Raw genomic sequence first — 23,265 nt, 5'->3', positions numbered from 1 at the left:
AGGAAAAAACCAAGTGTTTCAGGAAGTCTTGTACTCACCAGCCAGACCTACTGTAGTCAGAGCAAGCTGCAAAATAATTTGAACTGATGAAATGAATCTCTGTTTCATGATGCCTGCCTCTCCTCAGGAGGAAGTATCAGATCAAGGGCTCACTGAAAAACACGCCATCATGCAACAGTCAGGAACAATGCTCAGCATGTAATACGTATCGCATAACTCGATCAAAGTCCTTTTTGAATTGCAGGTAATTGATTCTTGTTCTCTCTCAAAAGCGTGAGGCAACACCAACAGTTCCATTTTGGAAGCTGAAAACACAGTCTCAGAGAAGCAGGTTGGCCTTCCCAGAGGTCTTTGAATGATTAGCAGTGCTTGGATTACAATTTCTTAGCATTAACAAATCTTGCATATTTCTTGGCATCTTGCAGTACTGGGTTCTTATCTTAGAGTTCTAACTTCTAGATTAATTAATTAAACTAAGAAAACAGCCTTTTAGCAACAAAAAATATACTTTTACCCCTACTGACACAAAGAAGAGGTCAACATGAAATCTGAAAGTCCTGAAAACAGAATGCAAATAGAAAAGGTCCAACAGTCATTTACAAGTTTATGATTTTTGATTCAATCTCAAAACTTCTCAATATTTAGGACTGTCAGTGTTGACTTCAGTATCCCTTGAGCTGAAGAATGTTACTCTTTCCGTGCATCCAACCAATGGTTTTTAATGCATTTGATTTTGTAGTAAATTTCAGCTGAAATACAGATTTGCAAGTGGTCACCCGCTGGGACCAAGACCCAGTTCCTGCCGTGGGCTCACACCACTAGATGTCCTCAGAATTCAGGTTACAACTCTGGGTGCGCTGGAGTCCCTGTTGCTGCTAAATCTGTTTGCTTAGCCTGAAGAAATGACAAAGCAAACCTCCGGTTTCTCCCGCCAGAACACTCCCTGCTTGGAGATGTCTGCAGTCAGATGTTGAATTCTCGGTAGCCAACCTCAGCCTTCGAAACTAAAGAAGAACATTTTACTGCCTAAATAGGGAGCTCCTTATCTCAGCTTTCCACTCCTACCCCCTAGAACATTCACAGGTACATGTATGCTTGCAACCTATTCCATGCAGCACAGCATGGGAACAAGCTGTGCCCTTGGCGGGGAAAAATCCTTCATGGTTCATCAGATGACTAATTTTTCAGTAAGCAATTAATTTTCTACATCAAGAAACTATAATACATCATCACACAAATGTTTTTCAAGTGCAAGGCCAAGTGAAGTATCAGTTAATGCAGCTTAGTCTAAAACATGTTTACTGTGGACAATGTGGAAGAGAACAACAGTTGGCTACAATCCCGTATGCCACTTCTGAATATCTAGGCATGTTTCAGGTGTGTAACTGAGCTACAGGCTGGAAAATTGCATCTGGATTAGTTTTAAACTCACTCAGAGCATTTTGTGCATATAAAGACAGAGAAGAGAGAACCACTTTAATATAAATTCCAGTTTGGTGTAAATACATGCAAAGAAATACATGTAAATACATGTAAAGAAATGACAGGCACAAACATTACTGTTTAATGTCAGAAAATACCTCAAAATAATTATATAGCCCCATTTTATGGGGCTATATAATGAGGAGCCCAGATGACTGGGCTCATAAAAGGCACATTTTTCTCAGGTGAAGGGGGAAATAATGAAACTACAAACAGTAACTATTTCAAGTACCTCTGACAGTATTTACAATATTTTATTACTTCTAAAAATAGTTGGAACATTTGCAAAACAATGTACTTTAAAGCTAAGAGTCATATGGATAAAGAACTATTACCATGATTATTTATTTTTTTACTTTTATGTATGTATCTTTCTATGTGAAGAATGACAAAGAGAAACTGATTACACTGGCTGAAAGAATGAATTTTTTTCAATACAACAAAAGAGAGGCATCATCAAAAAGGATCTTTATTAGAGCATTCTTCAAGGAAAATGGGATGATTTTGTAAAGTGAAGACTTAAAGAACCAAATTAATAGTGAGAGGAAGAAACTAATGCATTTAAAAAAAGTATTTTTCCTCTGGAGCTTTTGAAAATGAGATGATTGTGAACCATGTGGCTGTGCAAAATAACAAGAGGGATATAGGGAAGGAATATGCGCCTACCAGTGTCACAGACTAAGCTCTGTCTACAGTTCTGGTAACCTACACTTGGGAAAAAAGAACCAAACAGATTTTAGAACACAGACATGAACACGACATAGATACTGTCTCATGATGGTGATTTAAAGAATTGGCTATGTACTCCATGCAAGTGTGGTTGTCATCTGCAAACATAAAACAAGATAAGCATCAAAAGAGGGAAAATAAGAATGTGTAAAGTAAGAATGTTTCCACGGTTGCTTGCTATTCAGTATTTGTGACTCAAATGGGGCTTAGAAGGTTTCTGGAGAGATGCCTTGTTTTTTTGAAAATACTTGCTTAATAAATTATAATAAATAGTACTCACTTTGTCATAACTGTAACTAAAGTGCATCTTCTCTATATATGACATGAAAATGTTTTCATGAAAGGGTAATTAGTGTTATTGAAGGTGCTATGAGGTAGTGTCTCTCTTTTAGGACTGAATGCATTCTTTCATCAGGGATGCAGTGGACATTGATTTGCCACAATGTGATCCAAAACCAAGGGTTGAGTAATGATATTTAAAAGATCATATGCTTCCTTTTGAAAGTCTTGATTTAATTCCAACCAAGTTATTGCACTCTGACATTCTATCTGAATTTCTGCCTTTTAACACAGCTGTTAGATAGTATTCAACAGCTGTGCATCACATGCCAGAATGCAGTGCTCCTTGATGGAAATGGAAACTATGACTGGTGTTTTAGAATGCACAGAAGAATTAGATATTCCTGTAAAATAATTCTGCCCGGGAATAATAATATAATGAAATTGTAGGTTTGAAAACTGTGCTGACAATGCTACTGGATGAAGATGAAAGCTAAATACCAGTACTTAAATCAGGTGCCATGAAGCAGAGTTGAGAGGAACATGTCCTTGTACTAACTGACTTTTAGTTCTTGCATTCTTTTATTTCTTTCTTTCCTGGCTCTGCTGATGGATAAATTTCTTGAGACTGACAGTGAATTCTTTACTCAGTTCTGCACAGATGGAAAAATTTTATATCTGCAATGTTTTCAGGCTTGCAGGAACAGGAACAACTGTGCATCAGCCACTGGCAATGACATTATGTGCAACACAATTTCTGCTTCTGTGGCTAAAGAAATCAAAAGCCAAAAGTACTTACCAACCTCTACTGAAAAAGTCTGGCATTTCCATTAGTCATGATTATAAACAATGTTCATCTTTCAGGCCTGGGGGAAGACAGTTTAAGGAGCGCTCAAAACACCATAGTTCATTACCATTTGAAAGGCTGCACTACAGCTGTATGAAACAAAATATAAAAAAGGAAGCAAGAATGTGAGCCTGTTAGACCATCTAGACCATCTAGCTTTACTGTGGACATGGCAGGAGTCTGCCCTCCCACACAGAGATCACAAATGCCATCAGGAATACATGTTCCTAGCAATGGCCAGAACATCATGGACAGATATGTTTCTGATTGATGGTGATGGTTTCGATTACATTGCAAATTAAAAGCTGTAGATGTGTAGTGTGACCAGAGCTCTGTTTTCCCTCTCTGAATGAGCCCTAATTGGATGTCTCTGAATCCCTCAGGCACCAAGCACTGCCTTCAGGGTGATGTACAGGCTCCAGAGAAAATAAAGGGCTGAGGCATGTCTATGATCTGAATTTCTTGTGACTGATTTCACCTGGCAACTTTAAGCACATAGGTTGTGTGGTGGACCTTGTGAGGAAGCCTAGTACCTGGTACTGGCTATGAATCTAGATATTCAGTTAATCTATTGGGATTTGGGACTTCATTTTCCTATGTTGCAAAAAATAGGAGTAGTGGTAAGAACTTTTACTTTTCACCTGAAAAGCCTATATATGGCCTTATAATACATTTTTCTGAAATTTCTCTCATAAATCACCCCATAACAACCCTTGGCAGTCCTTCCTTTGGTTAGCAGTCAAGATGTAATAACGAACAAAACAAATTGCCTCACCCATGGAGATATGTTTCTCAGTCTGAAAGACTTGAGTCAATTTTGAAAAAGGAAAATCACCAACCCCTAGATTCTTGAAAATAGTTTAGACCCTTACATCTCCATCATGGTATTTACACTCTTAATTCCTATTGATTTTACAGAACAGAGTCTGAAATTTTCTTAAGAAAGTCAAGAGAAGAAGAAATTACCATTATCCCTACTTTGCAGATGAGGAACCAAGGTAAAGAATGCCCAACAGATTCATAGTAGAAGTGTAACACAAGCTAAAATCTAATAATTTTCTAACACTTTTCTTTTCTAAATACCACCCCTACTGCCTTTGTTTTCCCTCAAAAACAAAGCTAATGTTTTAGCTAACAGTAGTAATCTTTCTCTACCAGTCTCACATTTCCTGAATATTCAGATTTCATCCCTGGTGGTCTGTAGGTTTAGCCATAATTTCAGGATTTATTTTTACAGCAGTCTCTTACAAAAAAGAAAATCATAAGTTCAAAAGAGTAAAATTTTATAGACTGAAAACCAGAACTTACATTAGAACTTGAAATATGATGTGCATTCATCTCTATCAACTATCAAGCCCAACTCCACAATCACTATCTTCTTATAGTAATTTTAGATATTTTTGATATAGAGCATAGTCATAAAGTATAAAACTCAATTTTCTACCTAGGGGTTCACGTATGTGAGGAAGATTTTTATGCTTTCATGAATATTGGATTACTTGAAAAGTTGAAAAACAAAAACTCCATGAATAGTGTATTTCTGAAAGCATCACTACTTTATTTCTAAAACATAAAGAGAAAAAGCATCACTCTGTATTAGCTGTTGTAAATACTGACACTCTAAGTAAATACACTTAAACATCAAGAGTGATAGAGACAGCAGTAAAATACTGTACATGTTTTCCTTTATCTATTTCAAACAAAATTTTGTAGCAATGAGCTTTGGATGTGGTTTAAATTTACGCATAGACTGTAGGCTAGGCTAGTTGTTTAAAGGCTAATCAACATCTGCACAGGCCAGGACATGATCAGATAAAAGCTGAGAGGGCTGGGGGAGGAACTCTAGCAGTCTCATCAATGAAAATCAGGTGCAGGGAATGAGCTACACCTGACTACCAAAGCACAGTCAGATCATTGTCCTCATGTGTAGCCCACCAAACAAATCTCCTTTTCCACTGAATAATCGACTGAAGGAAGCAGAACACTAGGGACACAGTGGAAGGAAGGTTTTGGGGAGAAAAGGAAAGGTTCAAAGTGGACTGGGGAGAGACAAGAATGGGAAATAAGGGTAATAAGCAGCTCAGTTCAGTGTAAATTTGTGGCTTGTCAGACTGAAATGTGTGCCTGATCATTGCAGTCTACCCTATAATCTCATTATACCCTATTTTTATCTCCTGTCTGGATGGATTGCTCTGGGCAGTGCCTTTGCATGCCAGTGAACTCTCAACTGGATTAGCCAGTGAAGAAAGACCTGGATTGCAAATCTCCAGGTTCAAATGCAGATCCCACACAGATGGAGAGAGCAAGAAGATCTGGGACCAGCTACTAGGTCAGCTAAAAATCCACAAGTAGCTACTGGGGTGATCCATTTCTTTATGTGCAAATGCACACACACATATGTATATCTACACGTCAGGGCATTGTTGATGTGTGTGGCCCCTGCGTGGGTTTTGTGTCCATGTACCCACCCACTGGGAGCAGCTGCTCAGCTTTGCTACAGGCAGAAACTGAGGTTAGGGACCTACAGCAGCCTCACATCTATGGGGCTGCCTGATTGAGCTGACCCTAGCACACCAACATGCAATGTTTTACCAAAAAACCCATACTTTGTTTAATAACCTGCTCTCTGCCTTTCACTTCAAATAAAATATTTTGTGAAGAAAGAATTTAAATGGGCAACTTATCTGCCAGAGCAATAAAAACTACTTATACATTAAGTAACTAACTTTGAAAACACTAGCTTCATCATTGTTTTTCTAAGAAAATCTGTCTGTAAACAATTTGAAACAAAATAGAGTATTTTCTAACTAACAATAAGAATGGTCTATATCTCCCAGAGACCAGGTGGGAAGACATATTACTCAATTACCAGGGTATTCTTTTGTTTGGCTCCATTTCACTAAGCTAATGAGAGCAATAAAAATAGCATGAAGTTATTTGGCAGCTAGACATTGTGCCATTACAGAGGAGCAGATTTAATTGAGGGTGATAAATGGGGATTTTTTATGTGCATATTTAAAAAGGCATCAATAATACGCAGCTGAATATGGCAGAAATAAATGTGTGCAGTTACTCAGCCATGGCATAAGGTGAAATATAGTTTAAAGATAGAGCTCAATGAATGGTTCCTGCTTTAGAGAGGACTCAAGAGTGCACACGCTGGGAACACTGCTTGACTCAAGACTGGCTAAACAGAATCTTCTACTACTTTGTACTACATCAAAACATACAATTCTATCCTTCCAAAAAATTTTACTCTGCTTCCATTACTTCCTTTGTCAGGAAGTGGAATTATGAACTAGTGGCATGTCCCTACATGTGATTGACATAAAATGTGTTTTTACCAAATTTGCAACAGTGCTGCAAGTGCTGGCTTCACTGTTCACCAACTGGAAAGGAACATGATAGAGTAAACCTTAACTTTCTGCTGCAACTAGACCAATGACTCTCATCCAAGTATTTCTACATCAAACAACCATTATTCAAATCATATTTGTAGTGAAAGTCCTGAGAAGAGAGACAGAATCCTGCTGTCTCGGGTACCGTACAAAGAAGAGATTCTGCTCTTAAGAACTGAAAATATAAGTAGCCAATTAATAATACAGCATGGAAAAAAGGGATCTAAAAAGCAGGTCAAACTTGCATTTTTTTGGGTTGAGACAAAATATTATTTTATTAGTAAAATATTGTCAAAATATCCCATAAACTGGAAACTGCCTATGAATCATCAGTTTTAGAAAATTCATTTTGGAGGGTCACAAATTCTTTTTCAGCCAAAGTCAATGAATGAAAATTTTCAAAATTCCAAAAGGAACAAATTCATCAAATCACATAAAGCATTTTATTTTGCAGTTTTGCAGTAGCATATTTTCTGAAATCTAATAAAATATTTGTAGGTTTTCCAATTTTCCAATAAAATCATGTTATGATGAAAAATTCCTGATAATTTTTAATTATACACAGAATTCCAATGAGTAATGCAATGGCATGAAAATCTTGCTACTTTGACATTTCTGGGGGAAAATGCTGGTGTAGAGATGAGGAGGTTTTTTGCAGAGACAAAAATTAGGGAAACTTTAGTGAAAATAAAGGAACGGGGCTTTGGCTAATAAAGGGAACACAGTAATGGACATAAGTGTCCATAAGAGAGGTTAGTGGGAATAGGACAATGGGGAATAACACAGAAGCGGGGAAGAAGAAATAATCTGCTGGGACCAGGCAATAGAAGATCAGATGAACATGTAATTTTGAATGTATTCCATGATCACATACAAAGTTGCAAAGCTCCATCCACTGGATGGAGCCCTAGCAGTCTTTTCTTGGTGAACCCAGGCTGTGGGGTTGGATGGAGGAGAAGCATTTCCTGCATACTAGTACCTGCAAGCATCAGTGGGGCAATGCTGAAAAAAGCTGGGTGATGCTGAAAAAAGCTGTGACCATGGCTATAGACCATGGCTAGAGAGCTCTTTATTCCCTCGTAGTGGGACAGCCCATTTTGGCTGAGTCTGGGTCTGGAGTCTCTCTTCAAAGCTTTATGACCATGGTAAGACTCTAAAAGAAAGAACCTGGCTGCGTGGGAGTGAATTTTCTTCTTCAATCACAAATATGCTTAGCAAGAGTGAATTTTCTTCTTCAATCACAAATATGCTTAGCAATTAACAGTATTAACAGTGGAAGCAGAGAATAACAATTGTTTTCTGTTTCAGTGTTCTCTTTTTCAGAAGGTCCTCAGTATGAGGTTGCAAAAGTAACTGTTTCTTTGTGTTTTTCTGAGACTTTTTGTGGTTTTCTGTATACTTACACTTGAATTGTTTTAGTGACTGTATAGCTATTGTGGGAAAGAACACAATTACCAAAAATTACTACTCCAATCAAACTGATAAAAGCACTCAATGTTCTATTATTTGTGAGCATGAACATATCTCAAACATATTCCCCAAGCTGCAAACTTTTTGGTAAAAGAGCTTTGTAGTTGCAAGCTAAAGGCCGCTACTGATGCCATGTACAGGTAAGTAGCACATTGGTTAACCAAAGGAATGAAAAAATGTTATCCTGGTAAATCTAAAACCAATTATTTGAGAGAAATTGCTGACAATAATTGGAACACAACACTACATTCAGCCTTCAGTGAAGCTTAAGATAATAATCTTTTGGCACTCTAAAAAGCATTTTACCCCCATTAATATTGAAATACATGGCTATGCAGAGAGGTATCTTTATCATGCCTAGATCTAACCTTGGTGTAATTTTATGAATCTACTCTGAGACCTAACTCCTGAGTAGAGTTGTGTCTAACACATTTTATAAACAGATTATTCTCTACAGGAATTCAGATAGATGGCATTTATCTCTAATGTCAGTAGAAAACATACAATGTCCTCATGAGGAGAGTCTTTATACAGAAAATCAAATGTTTGAGCTACTGTGAACTCTTCTACATGCTAAACCAGTAATAGGATCAATACTACTCTTTCACAACCCTGCTAAGTTCTACATAGATTGTCATCTTCCAGGAAAAAAAAACGTTTAACAGCGGAAGAATAGTGACATTTCTAAAAGCTGAATGTGCATTCTGAGGGAATTGAATTCACCCTTTGATCAGGAGTACGAATTCCTCTTACCATTTCTTCATGATGAATCTATAAATGAGTGAAGTAAAGCACTAACCTGCTCTACTCCCCATCTTCAACTCAGGATGCTAAGATTTGGAGATTCTCAGCTATGGTGAATTGTGGTTTAGATTCTTCCTTTGTTTTGAAGTATAAGGAAATGACCCTGAGGTTGCAGACTGTGAGATTTTCATGCACTTATTTACAGAACAATGACTAACACTGCCATCTCTGGAGGTTAAAGGTAAATTCATCAATGAATTAATTCATTAACCAATTCACTCATTAACTCATTTGCTCAGCTCCTTAGGAACTGCAATGACAGCACTCACAATGACAGACAATGACACACATGCCTCCTATTGATGAATGATGATATTTACATTTCTAAAATGTTCAAGACTCTATTTGAAGAAACTAATTTTGCAAAGAAAGAGGAAGTTTCATGATGCAGCAAATGCAAAAACTACCTTTACAAACAGATCAATTATCTATGGGATATTAAGTTTCAGAGCATGGATAGTGTTTAGTTTTAGATAATAAAATGCTTCTCTCTTATCTTTGCTGTATCAAAACTGTGCCCAACTAGATTAACATGAATGTAGCAGTTTGCCCTGCTCCTCTCTGGAGTTTGCACATGTGGTTAAATAATAAAGAAACAGCTACTTAACCATCTGAAGAAGAAAATATTTCAAGGATAAAAAATATATTCTACACTAGACCAAAATCTATTTTAATACTTTTCTCCAGTATGTTCTGCTATTTGGTGAAAAAAGAATAAAATGAAGAAATTTTGGCGAGGGCATGTATCAATGCATCAGGCTGCGCTTGTTTTTCAACAAATATTCTTGATTCACTGAGTATTGTACAGCTTCAGTGGCTGTGAAATTTCTTATTTGTACAAAGTTCAGATTGGATCTATGGTGTGTACAGTAATTATCAAGTTTACACTGTGTATGACTTAACCTTGGAACACTGGAGTCAATGGTGGCGTCCTCTGTCTTTGAAATGGCATGCTTCTTCAAGATTATAAATCCACATTCAACTTAGTGGTCAGAGGGGAAGGTGAAAGGGGGTACTGTGACCCTTTCAGTGCGATCCTTTCAGAGCTAATTGCAAGAAAAAGCATCTGATTTTTACCTAAAAGAAACTGAAACCAAAATTTAAAAGTTTCAATAACCGCAGGTAGAGAAAAATTAAATATTTTTTATGCTGAAGCATCTGAAATGTCAGTTCTTCATCTTTTAATCCTATGAAGGCTATCTCACAAAATCATAATTCCCCCTGCCCCCAAACAAATTTGAAGTTAATCAGTCTGAAATAGCAATGACATTTATTTTAGAGGTATTTAATATCTACAAGGAACCAAAGAAAAGGCATAAGTGTCAGAAACATTCATGCTTGGCTTCTGCAGTGTGAACTTAATGGTACATTTCAGCAAACTAGGAAATTTTAGTAAGAACTGATATAATTTGAAGCATGGTAATCTAGATCACTAGAAATCAATTATCAGCCTCTGTATTTACCATCAACCCATTTTGTTTCATATCCCAACACAACCAACTTAAATTTTTAGGTTTTTTGTAGGCACCCAGTTACCCAATCATATTTCAAAGGGTAAAAACATTCATTTTCTCTGTAATCCACTATATTTCTTCCACAATCCCTGGAATAAAAACCTTATGCTGACATTTATGAAATGGCAGGAGGAAAAATGCTGTAACTGTGGGTATTACTTTAGGTAATAACAGTAAGACTTTTAAATACTTGCTTGCATAAAGGCTAACCTTTTCCGTTGATATAAAAGTAATTTCTATTGAAACTTGGTTCTATTGAACCCTTTAGTTGTTATTGTTAACTGCATCTTTTCAAGTTATTTTTTCAGTGATGCCTTTATGTTTACATGTCTGAGTCTGCCTGACTTAATGACCTAGGTCACAGCATATTTTATATCATTTAAAGGGAAAAATCATGGGAGACTAGCACAGTCATGTTTTAAATTCATATTTTAATTTAATCTTTGATTTGCCCCACTGACAGTATGTTAAATATATGATCTGACACTGTTAAAATCCTGGCACCAGACTTTCAAATTAAATTCAGATTTTTTTTTTGTTTTGTTTTTTTAAACGGGCATGGTAGAAATCTTGAGCCAAAACTGTTCAGGTTTCTATCTTCCTTAATGTCTGCTTCCCCTTGAAATCTGGGCTTCTGGCAGATGGTTACACCTCTGACAAGGCTGTCAATAAACCAGTCTTGGGTGATGAACACTAGCACTCAGAACAAAACAAATGTGAAGCAGCTCAGAGAAGAACTCTGAGATCATCAAGTCTCACCTGTCACTGATCTCCGCCTCATCAACCAGACTATAGCACAGAGTGCCACATCCAGTCATTTCTTGAGCAACTTCAGCACCTCCCTGAACAGCCTGTTCCAACACTTGACAACACTTCCCATGAATAAATTCTCCCTAATGTCCACCCTCGCCCTCCACTGGCACCTCTTGGGACAATTTCACCTTGTCCTGTCACTTGCTGCCTGGGAGGAGAGGCTGACCCTCACCTGGCTACACTCACCTTTGGGTAGTTGCAGAGAGTGATAAGGCCCTGCTTGAGCCTCCTTTTCTCCAGCATAAACATCCCCAGCTCCCTCAGACACTCCTCACAGGATTTACTCTCTACACCCTTCACTGACTCGGTTGCTCTTCTCTGAACTTGAGCTCACAGAAAGCACTAAGGCTCTAAGAACCAGCCACAAAAGTGCATAGAAGAGGCAATTTTCCTTGTGCCCTACAGAGTTTTGTCCAAGGTGCAGACGAGAAAGAGTAGGGAGCTCGGTTTGCAAAGTTGCTGTCTGGATGAACAGGTTTTGAGGTTAGCTCAAGATGGTGTTTCAAGACACAAATAGCCACAGAACCTTAAGAGAGCAAATCTGTTGCTGACAGTAGGGATGGATAATTGAGGCATTTTGAAATCTTTAGATGTGAATGTACATTTTAAAAGTAAGTAGACCAAATGAGTAATGAAATTCCATTGGGTTGTAAATATGATTTTTCTGCTTTTTAAACTCAGCTTACTTAAAGCTGATTTTTATTTCACTCTCAGAGTCCCATCTGCATTTAAACATCTGCATAGCTATGTTCTATACAGTATGTTGATTGATACAAAAGTTATTAACTGTTCAACAATACAGATCAATTATTCTTCACAGATAAATGCTGCTGAATAACAAATACCACAAGAATATTTTCAGTTGAACAGCCACCTCTGTGCTCTTTTTGAACTGGTTCGAAGCCTACAGCCTACCTCAATTCTCTATTCTGGACCACAGAATGTGAGCTCCTCTGGATGCACAGACACACAAAATCATGCATATTGAGAGTCAGCCACAGGCATACAGATCTGAACACTCAGCACTCACACATACACTCCCGTGTATGGATATGTTGCTGCCCTTTAAAGAAGCTGTCAGTGCAGTCAGAATAATATGTTACTCTATCCAGGTATGAGACAGACCCCAGCTTTGGAAGGTTAAATAAACACAGCAACATTTATCAACTGCTCACAGCCCACTTAGTGTTTGATGTGAAAAAGAAATCAAGGGGACAGTGCTTTTAATAGAGATTTCTGTAACATTTCCTCCTCCAGAGGTGAAAATGAACAGTGGTTCTGCAAGTTGTTGATGCACCCTGGATTAAAAAATCTGCTTCACTATTTCAGTTTCCCACTCTTACAGATCAGTTATTTAATCACATAAACAAAATTCATTCCTTGAAAGATGAAACGCGTGCTTGCAAACACCAATGCATGCATGGATGAATATGAAAGGAAAGGGTCATGGACTCTTTTTAAGGTCTCAAGACCTCTAAATTGACCAAGAGTCCTTACCTTTTTAACCTATGTATACCTAGAAGTGTTACACAATTATGTGTACACAACAGTATAGAAAACTAGAAAATCTCCAAGTCAACAAGTACACAGCAATAACCATACTGCTAAACAAAGTCTAACCCTTTATTCTTCAGCAATCTGAAGACTTAGTAGCAGGCTCTCAGAGTCTGTTTTGCTATGGAATTAAATTCACTAGTATATATTTTAACATGAAATCAGTTGTATGTCACTGAATTCATGCATTTTTGCCACTTAGTGCATTAAATATATACCATCAATTCTTTACTAGAAAATAAAAGGGATGGGAAATATGTCACTCGTGCGCCGGGGCCGGGGCAGGAACAGGCGAGAGGCAGGATCGTAGCAAAGGTGAAGTAGAACTTTATTCGAAAAAAAGGTGCGGTTTTTATAGAGTGGTATGACAGATTCTATTCTATTGGCTAACTAACAGTAACATCTTTCTCATGCACTGTCCTTGAGAGGAACAGAAAAACAAGGTAGAAAAACAGCACCTGCAAATTATTTATAGTCAACAGGTTATCACATCTTTCCAACTCCCTAAAATCTCTCACAAGCCGCTGTGAGAAACGCTTGCCGTTTCTCTCTCCCTGTCCCATGGCATCTACAGAAATAATTTGTTCTTTTAGTACCATTACAGGGCAAGTACTACAGATTATGGGGTAAATGCATCAAATGAAGATGTAAACCACCAGCAAAATGCACTGCTGCATCAATAATATCAGTAACTATGTTAAAAACCAGCTGCAGAAACACAGACAGCAAATGTTAAAATGAGATGCAATCCTCCATGTAGTCTGCAACTCAAACTGGTAGGAACCTTCACTGGTTCAAAACCTTTGAAACTAGAGTCTCAATTTAGACATGTGCTGCTGGTGCTATAAGACCTGGCATCATTTGTAGTTTCCACTGCGGAAGTTCAATTTTTGGAACACAAATCTCCACATAAAAGGAGAGGAAAAAATTGAGAGCAGACAATCATGGTGGACACCAAATCTTCCAGATACTATCCTAGAGTTTGAGAAGACAGAAGGGAGTATCAGAAAGCCTGTGTATGTTCTGCTGATGAAGAGGGAGAATTAGAACTCATCTCCAGGGTTTTATTCCCATCCCTTCCAAGAGTCTCTGACATCTTGTTCATCTACAAAATGGTGGGCATCTCACTGAGATGTGTGTCTTTTTAACTACACTTACAGTTTCCAAGTTGATTGAAATTAATGTTTCCAAGATACTTGGAGGACTTCAGATTGAAAGGATTATTCAGAAATGAATTATTGGTAGTAGTGATTTTGTTGTAAATAACTAAAAAAATCCAAGTGGCAGAAATTTTAGCAAACATTTCAAAGAATCACACAATGGATGAAGTTGGAAGACCTCTGAAGAATGTCTGCTCATTAGTTAGTTTAGCTAAACAATCCAGATTTCTTCCTGGACTGTTTCTCATTTCCTTTTTGGACCTACTCAAACCTGCTCTGGACTGGGACCTGGGAAACACAAAGAGTTTGCACCTTGTGCCTGCAGCAGCTGCCCCAGCGCTGGAGGGACTGATAACAGAGCGACCACCCCAGGAGAGACTTTCTGAATTTGTCATCTTTTTCAGAGCAGTGAAGGAGTGGTGTCATCCGGTATTGTTCGTTTTGTGTGCTGGGGTGTTAAATAAACAGGCTCTTTCCACTTCTCTCCGAGGAATCCTTCCCAAAGCAGTTGGGGGTGGAGGGGCGCGTGTGGGTTTGCTTTCTGGAGGGGCCCCCTTTTGGAGGTTTTCTCCCAAATTTGCCCTAAACCAGAACACACGTCCAGTTGGGCACTGACTATCTCCAAGGACAGAAATTCCACAATCTCTCTGGATAGACCCTGCCCCTGTTTGACTGCCCTCACAGCAGATAAGTTTTTTCTTGTATTTAAGGGCATTTTCCTGTATGACTGTTCATGCTATTTCTTGTCCTTTCCCTGGATGCAACTAGGAAGAGCCTGGCTAAATCTACTTTACTTCCCCATTCACCTATTGATGAATTTCTCCCTGAAGTTCTGTTTTCCTGGTAGAATGATTCCATCTCTTTATTATCCTAGACATCCTTTCCTGGACTTACTGTGGTATGCCCATGTTTTTTGCTACTAGGGAGCTCCAGATAGAATACTAGATGCTTTAGTCTGAGGCTGTCAAACCCTTCAGGACAACACCTGAAAAGCTGAAATATACAACTAATTCCATTGAGTAAGAAAGGGAGAGATAATGAGGCCAGCTCTGAGAACAACTCTGCTTTAGAGCTCTGCAATGCTCATTTTCCACTGGTGTACATGTATAAGAACTGGCACAGAGGATCAGAAAATTCTGGTTCTAATCCTGAATCTCCCATTTTATTTTATATGATCTTTTTCCATTAGTCAAAATCTGATTCCTTTTTTAGAGGAAATCTGCTCCTAACATAGGCATCAGCCAATGACTGAATTCCTTTACAAACCACTTTATTTTTGACTTTACAGCCAAACCATTAAGTAAGTCACATAAATTCTCAACCTGGGAACAAACTGTCATTCTTCAGAAAGTTCATCGGTTTGTGTTTGGCTAGCTGCACGGAAAATAAAAGCTTTGTCATTTATTAGTATTTTTTTCTCTGCCTGCATTAGCATTCATGTTGGTAACCCCTAACGAGAGCTACATGCTTGGCGTTTCTATTTGAGTGTCATTTTTACTGATTGCAATGAAACTATATCCCAGAACGTCTTAATGATAATAATTTTATAAAAATCCTAGACTGACAGCACACATATTATTCCTGAGGAACAGGAGTCTTTGTCCTTTATAGCATCTACAAAATATGCAGGTCTGTTTATCCTGCAGCTTAAGTTACCCAATTATATTTGACAATAAAACCTAGCCAAGGTCCCTGCTTTTATGATCAAAAGAGTACTAGATTATGACATCTGAGTGGAGCACCTGACTGTAGGTGGTTGGCCCTGCCTGGATGCCAGGTGCCCACCAAAGCTGCTCTGTCACTCCCCTGCTCTGTCGACTGCTCAGGGGAGAGAAAACACAAGGAAAGGCTCCTGGGTCCAGGTAAGTCAAGAAGACATCCCTTACCAACTGCTCCCACAGGTGAAACAGATTAGACTTTGGGAAATTTGTTTCATATATTACTAATAAATTCAGAGCAAGATAATGAGAAATAAGAGCAAAGCTTAAAGCACTTTACCCCAGCCCCTCCCTTCTCCCCAGGTTCAGCTTCACTCTCAATTTCTCTACTTCCTGCCCTCTCCCTCCCCACCAGGGTAGGTGGATAGGGAGTGGGGGTTGTGGTCAGTTCATCACACAGGAAAGATTCCTCACATTCTTCCCCTTCTTCTATGGGGTCTCTCCCACGGGAAATAGTCCTTCACAGACTTCTCCCACTCAACAAGACTGTTTCCCATAGGCGGCAGTTCTTCATGAACTGCTTCAGCACAGGTCTCCTCCCCAGGGTGCAGTCCCGCAGGAACAGGCTGCTCCACTGTGGGCCCCTTGTGGGGTCACAGGTCCTGCCAGGGAGCCTGCCCCAGTTGGGCTGCTCTCTCCACAGGCCAGGAGCCTGCTCCAGCACAGGCTTCCCGTGGGGTCACAGCCTCCTTCAGCACACCCACCTGCTCTGGTGTGGCTCCTCCAGGGGCTGCAGGTGATCTCTGCTCCCCCCTGGACCTCCCTGTGCTGCAGGGGCACAGCTGCCTCACCAAGGGCTGCACCAGGGGCTGCAGGGGAATCTCTGCTCTGGCTCCTGGGGCAGCTCCTGCCCCCCTCCTTCAGCTCCTGCAGAGCTGTTCCTCTCACACGTTCCCACTCCTCTCCTCTCTCCCTCACTCCCTGACTCCAGCAGTTTTCATCCCAAAAGTGCTGCCACTGTCGCTGGTGTGCTCAGCCTTGACCAGTGGGGGATTCCATCTTGGATCTGTCCAGCATTAGCTCTGTTGGATGTGGGAGAAGCTTCTGCCAGCTTCTCACAGAAGGAGATATAATCCCACCTGTCAGCCCCTGCTACGAAACCCTTCTCACACAAAACCAATACACTGACTAAGGACATTGTGAATTGAAGAAATGGGTACTTTGCCAGCTCTACCATGGCAGTATAGAGGAAGAAAATACTCATCCTGGTTGTTGTAATGATTAATGTACCCTCCCTCTTCTCAAGCCAGGAGATGAGGTTTGAATCACAGACAGCTGGTAGGAAACAAAACTGTTTTCAAATAATTCTATTCTACACAGTGGTATTAACCTTTGTTGTTGGTGTCAGAGTATGATGAGTGGCTTGGGACATTGCTTATCCCTCAGCTGCAATGAATACATCTTGGCCACTGATAACACTTTGTGCCCTTGAATACAGTAAGTCTGTAATTTTGTGAGAACAAAAGCTCTCTTAGTTACAATTTTGCAATACTGACTCAACAGAAGTTAAGCTCTGAAATGCGTCAATAACACAAGATTAAAGCTGAGACCAGCCTGGAAGAAAAAACATGTTTTTCCATGCAGTGAAACTAAAAAACTTGATTTTCTAAGAAGTTATTTCACCTTACCACTTTAACACTAGCTTCCTTCTTCCTGATATCCTCTATTATACCAGGAGACTGAAAGTCTATGGCTGGGCTGGAGATAAACTTATGTCAATAGGTTCTTTCTACACAAGTTGGCTTGAATGGCCCGCATACATATTCTGACAGTCTAACAGGTTTCTGCCAAAAGGAACCTCATGTCAAATAAATTCTGCACAATTTTCCTTTCACATCAGCAGAAATACTAATTAGAGATTCTGTTCCGTTCATTTAACAATTTTCGGGAAAATATTTGTATTAGCTTTGGGAACTTTATCTACTTTTATAGATTTATACTAGACAACAGTATAAAAAAACATTAAAAGGAATGGGCCTACAGATTGTGAGATCAGTTAACCTCACATCCCTAGTAAACAAATAGCAGTTTCATGTTCCAAATATCCAATAATTATTTTAGGTTTAATTTTATTTTTTATGGTAAGTCTGTAACAGTGTTTCTGTTCATTCTGGTCATGAAGTTCTCTTTTTATGGGTTGCCACCTGAGGAAAGAGGGCACAGGCTTTTAAAAAGCATGTGGACCACAAATTATTGTCTGACTTGGATAAGAATGGACTTGTTTGGTCATTTGCCTAGAAACCAGGAGACAAAAGTTAAATTATCATCTTATTCTAGGAAAATCAGTCCCAAATATCTTATTTCTTATGGAATGTACTAATCTAGTCTAGAATTGTTTTCTTGTCCTCTTTTTTTCATTCTGGCTGAGAATTCAAGAGTTAAAGTGACAGAAAAAAAGTATAACCAGGACAGAGTCTTACTGTCAGGTTCAATTTTAAGGTACTTGGATGGGAAGGAATGAGGTTTGCTTGATCCTTGCTCAAATTTTCTCTTTATTTTAGTGGCAGCTTAATGTAAAATACATTAAAAGATCTGAGGGAAGAAAACACAATACTTTAGAATCGCAAAAGAATATGCAAGATACACTGGATCTGAATCAGACATGAGAAATTACTTGCTATTTAATTGTCAGGGTGGTTGAGACTGCTACAGAAGTTAAGGAAGAACATGGAAAACAAAGAGGTTCACGTGAGTGATTAGGAACTGCCTTTGGGCCTTGCCTATCTTGCTCTGCTGGTGACAAATTCACAAAGAAACATCAAAGAGACAGGCCAGTAGTTTTGTTTGGACAAAAGTCAGAAGGAAAGGTCTGGAGTTGTTGATTCTTTGGCAGTCACTAGAGAGAAGACAGATGGAGTTGTCTATTCAGATGAATGCAGAATACAGCGTGGAGGGAGAATGAAACAGGATCAAGAAAAGACCTCTGCAGAGAAAGAAGAGAGGACATGCTGTAGCAGAATTGTGGAAGACAAAGGTAAAAGGAAAACTGTCTCCTGTTGTGTGTGTCTGTACATGTGAGCATGCAGAAGGGAAGGGAGGCTGAGAAAGAAAAGACTGTGGTAGGGGAAAAAGGACCAAATTAGTTACATCTGTAATTTTTTTCAGAGAGAAATCAAATACTTGGCAATTAATTGGTATTCCACAAGTTTCATATTAAACATTAAAGGTTTGTATATAAGGACTTGTGGTGTTGCCATCAAAAATTAGCCAACTATTTCTGTTTATCAAATTAGACTTGCAGAAGCATGCATTTGTTTAACTTTCTTTCCAAAAGAAATGTCCTAAAAACATATTCTAAAAACATTCTTGAAGAGCAATCAATATTGTTTGTCTGAACACAGGTAAGAAAGCCAAAAAAGCTCGGTGACCTTAACTCTAGATTTACAACAGCTGTTTAATGTGGAATGTGGAAAACCGAGTACATGTTTGTTTAGAACTCCATGAAATGCTGTGAACATTTCCAGCTTAAATGTTTGAGTAAACAAACTGCAAGGTTAGGAAGTGTGACATCCATATTTTCTCCTGCATGTGTTGAATTACACTTAGATATGACGGGTAAATCTTGCCAAGACTGAAAAAATCAGCTAAGTACAAGCTACTTCTTACTGAGAGCCCTGCTAATGAAGGATTAAAAAAGCAGAGGTAATTGTGTGGACATGCACACAGGAATCATTTAATTCAGGAAATGCTGAGTACAGAAATAGACTCTGTTTGTATGGAAGCAGATTGTAAATAAATGCACTAAAAATTGAAAACAAAAGCAGAAAGACCCAGCAGTGCCACCTAAATTTTGAGGGACTTATTAGGGTTTAGCAGAACAGCACAGACCCACAGAACTAAAAGAATAATTCAAGCAGAAGTATCTCTAATCCATCCTCTGCTGAAGGCACTTACCCAGGAGACCAGAACATGTTGCTCTGGGTTTATCTATTCACAGCAGGAAAATCTCAAAGGATGGGTACTGTATCTGAGGCAGCATGCTCCACTGCCTGACTCTCCTTAGGGTGAATGAACAGTACCAGATACTCAGTGAGAACCTTTCTTGTTCCAACACATGCCTCTTGTCTGTTGCCTACCATGCAGAGACTGCCCTTAACCTCCCAGTGACTTCCCTGCAGTTCCTGACTGGCACACTGCCATCAAAATGGAGGCCTGTATTTTTCCTTTCTGTTTGTAGCTCTACCATCCCATTGTCACTGTCTGGTTGTAATCCAAACCCTTAACTTTCCTGGAGCACTTTTCTGAATTTTAGGCTGTCTTTCTGATGCAGTAATTGCATATTAATTCTATGATGTTTGTTGCCCTTTCTCCATCTTGGAAGCAAATAAAAGTCTGAAATGAAAAGGACAGTTCCTTCAGTCACATTTGGCTAAGTGTGAACAATCTAGGGAAAAAAGAAAAAAGCACTTGACCTACATGAAAAAGTGTATGGCATCACCAACCTAATATGAATGTCTACATTTCTATAAAAGGAAACAAAATTGAAACAGACCATGAAAATGAATTCTAATGAGCTACTGCTGTTTCTTCAAAACAGTCCTAACTTGAAATGACAATTTTGTTTAATTTTTCTGGAGTAAGTGTTATTAAATGAAAAAAAAAAAATTCATCAGCTTCCATACAGCTGTCAGCTAGGACAGCAAACAGATCTAAAACCCCACCAAAACACTAAAAAACACTTATGTGTGAGACAATTACCAAATCATCTATTGACACTGAATTATTTGCCTTGTTACACCAGGTATTTTCACTTCCCTCTGTTCACATTGTCTGTGTATGCATGCAGTTAGAAATCCACTTTGTTGCAAATAAACTAGGTGGTCTCAGGAGGGAGGAAAAACAGTACCAGGGGTTCAGCAAAGACTGTGAGCCAGTCTGTGGGCTCTCACACACTCAGGGCAAATGGCTGATAGTGAAACAGCCTTTTGTTACAGGCTCAGGAAAGGATTACACATTTTGACTGGTGTAATATTATCAGCCTTCCCTAGCCAGCTTGGGATGAATATTCCAAAAACTGCACAAGAACAAACAGTGAAAAACTACAACAGTCCACTGCTGAAACAAAATCTACTCAAACTTTGTGTGCAGAAGAAATAGTTCAAGAACATTTTGTACTTAGGGAAAAAGTAATTCTGAAATTAGCAAGGCTAGAAAGAGCTTGGCCTGATGCAGCTGTCTGCCATTACAGATGAAAAAGATTAGCATAGGTGGCAATGCATTTTTCTCTGTTATTTTTATGAGGGCTGCATGTTCCCAGCTCTAGTGTGTTCCTGTTAATGTCAGTGTCTCCTGTTAGAGGAGGTGCCACACGGCCTCCTGGCCTGTTAGAAGGAGACTGTTTGCCTGTTCAATAACATCACTGAAAACAACTGTTCAGCTTTTCAGCTACTGAAATGAATGCCATTATATCAATAACAAATTACCAGTCCATTGCTCTTAGCCCTTAAGGCTGGAGATATCTCCCCAAGGCACTGGGAGCACATCCATAATTCTCTTCATGGTGGCAAGAGGCTGATGCTACTGCCTCAAGGATGGATACAATCAAGACTGGTGTGTAGAAAAAAGACACCACCTTGCCTCTACTCAGCAACAGAAAATACATCAAGGCTTTGAAATTCTCATATGCTTTCCCACTTTTTTTTCCTTTTTTGTTTTTGGTTATGTAAGGCATAAGCCTTGCAAGTACCACTGATGTTTTTGTGCTTGTATGGGGAGTGCAATGCCTTCTTCCTCACACAACATGAATATATAAGTACCTTGTGAATACTTGGGAAACACTAAACAATTTCCACTCTGACTCAGAATGCATTCTAGAACATGGGAAAAGTAAGATCTTTATTTTAAGATAAAACCATGCTGTTATATGCAGTAACTCTGGAAATAGGCTTAGAAAATTTCTAATATTATAATGCAGCAGACCTCCAGAGTATCTTTAGTGATTAAACTGATTTGAAGATAAAAATATTAATCTCCGTAGTTTTGTGTATAAACAACTGAAATGAAAACCTGAATGCCAATTCTTAGAGTATCCCCTTCATCACAATAAACAGACCAAAAAGATCTCCTGGGATTCCTCTCTTGAAATATTTACCTTCCCTATTTTTGAATATCAGTAACTATGTACTTATTCTTTCTATTCTCTGGTAGCATTTTCCTACACTATACCTTCTGAAAAGGCATGTATTGCATCAGCTGGTCTAATTTTTCAGATGCTTCCCCTTATTCAGATAAATAAGGAACTTTTTCTACAATAAGTGGAGAAAATTTAAATCTCTTTTAGTAAACAGCTGATTTCAACTCCACTGAGGTAATTCCAATACAAAAATAAAAAAAGTCAATTCAGCTTACAATTTTCCTCTGCCAAATTTCACATAAGCATCACAGCTTCTCTCACACTTCATCAACTGTACAGAAATTACCATTATTTCCATCTTCTGTGATGGCACCAGTGAGTGAAATATATTGAATAAAGCTGAAAGTAAAACTTGAAAAGTTATTGTACTTATTCCAGCTTTTATGACTATATGTATTTTTAAATTTTAATACTGTATGCATTTTTCCTGTTTAAAAAAAGAAAGAAGTAAAAACATAACCTTTGATTTAAAAAAAAAATAATTACCACCTTTTGCAGTCTGTTTTTAGGATGATGTACAGTTAGGCTTTTAAGGATCATGCAAGCTGTTTTTGCACACCATACTATTCTTAAATGAGATGCTAACAAAAATAATTTGTATAATGGTTGCATTTTTACACTTTATTTTTCAAACTTCAGGTTGAGATACGTTCCACTAGCTAACACCTTAAATCCAAGAAGGACCAAGCAGAAAATCACAAACTAAGAAGGAGTTTGGAAGAACTTGTAGAAGAAATAACTGTTGATGAAAGTATTGTTGGAAGCCAACAACGATGACACTGAGTGTTTCACAAAAACCTCTACAAATGAAATAAACCTGAATATCACAATCTCAGATTATAAATTTAAGCCTTCACTGCCTGTCCCAGTGAGATGAAGTATTGTCCCTTAAATGTTTCTTATGCTGTGGAAAGAAGTGAAAGACAAAGTTTATGTTGACCTAAATGTATTTGATGGAAAGAACAGTAACAATGATCTTGACACAGGATAGTACAAAAGAGCAGAGCCACAGGTAAGGGATGGGGTTTGTGGGTAACTGCAGTAGGGCTGAGCAGTCCTCAAGGGTGTGGACAAGGTGCTTAAATGCTCTTCAAAGAAATTAAGAACCTGAGTGCACTGACTGCAGAAGAAGAGGAGGAAGCAGAAAAAGCAGCTTAGTTTAAGCAGACTGCACTCAGGAACTGTTTTCAGTAGCTGGATTTTTCTGTAGGGAAAAGGAATCTTTATATTTTGAACCATTACTGTGTGCATAAAATATAAAATTCCAGGTGTCATTTTTGCAACTAGAGGAGGCATTGCTGAATTCAAACCTTCAACAGTTTTATGCTTTGCTGTATCCACATGCCCTAGATAAAAGTAAGCAC

The 23,265-nt window shown here is 38.6% G+C and overlaps 1 protein-coding gene across 14 annotated transcripts in view; it reads right to left on the bottom strand.

The window, feature by feature from the left end:
• PRLR (prolactin receptor) overlaps positions 1–23,265 on the bottom strand; it is a 156,383-nt gene that overhangs the window by 23,462 nt on the left and 109,656 nt on the right. For 11 of the 14 annotated variants that reach the window (XM_030236887.2, XM_030236881.2, XM_050987382.1 and 8 more), the window contains 2 exons: positions 3,290–3,426; positions 39–152 (listed from right to left, as the gene is read on the bottom strand). In XM_030236887.2, the coding sequence (XP_030092747.1) occupies positions 39–108 (70 nt within the window). In that variant the 5' untranslated portion in view covers positions 109–152; positions 3,290–3,426. The remainder of the gene's footprint in view (positions 1–38; positions 153–3,289; positions 3,427–23,265) is intronic. The other 3 variants (XM_030236880.2, XM_050987383.1, XM_018920591.3) reach the window with 1 other exon arrangement.

The sequence above is a fragment of the Serinus canaria genome, chromosome Z (genome assembly GCF_022539315.1).
Source record: "Serinus canaria isolate serCan28SL12 chromosome Z, serCan2020, whole genome shotgun sequence".
Classification (NCBI taxonomy): Eukaryota; Metazoa; Chordata; class Aves; order Passeriformes; family Fringillidae; genus Serinus; species Serinus canaria.
The sequence above is the reverse complement of the archived record's forward strand: the minus strand, read 5'-3'. Positions and strand labels throughout refer to the sequence as shown.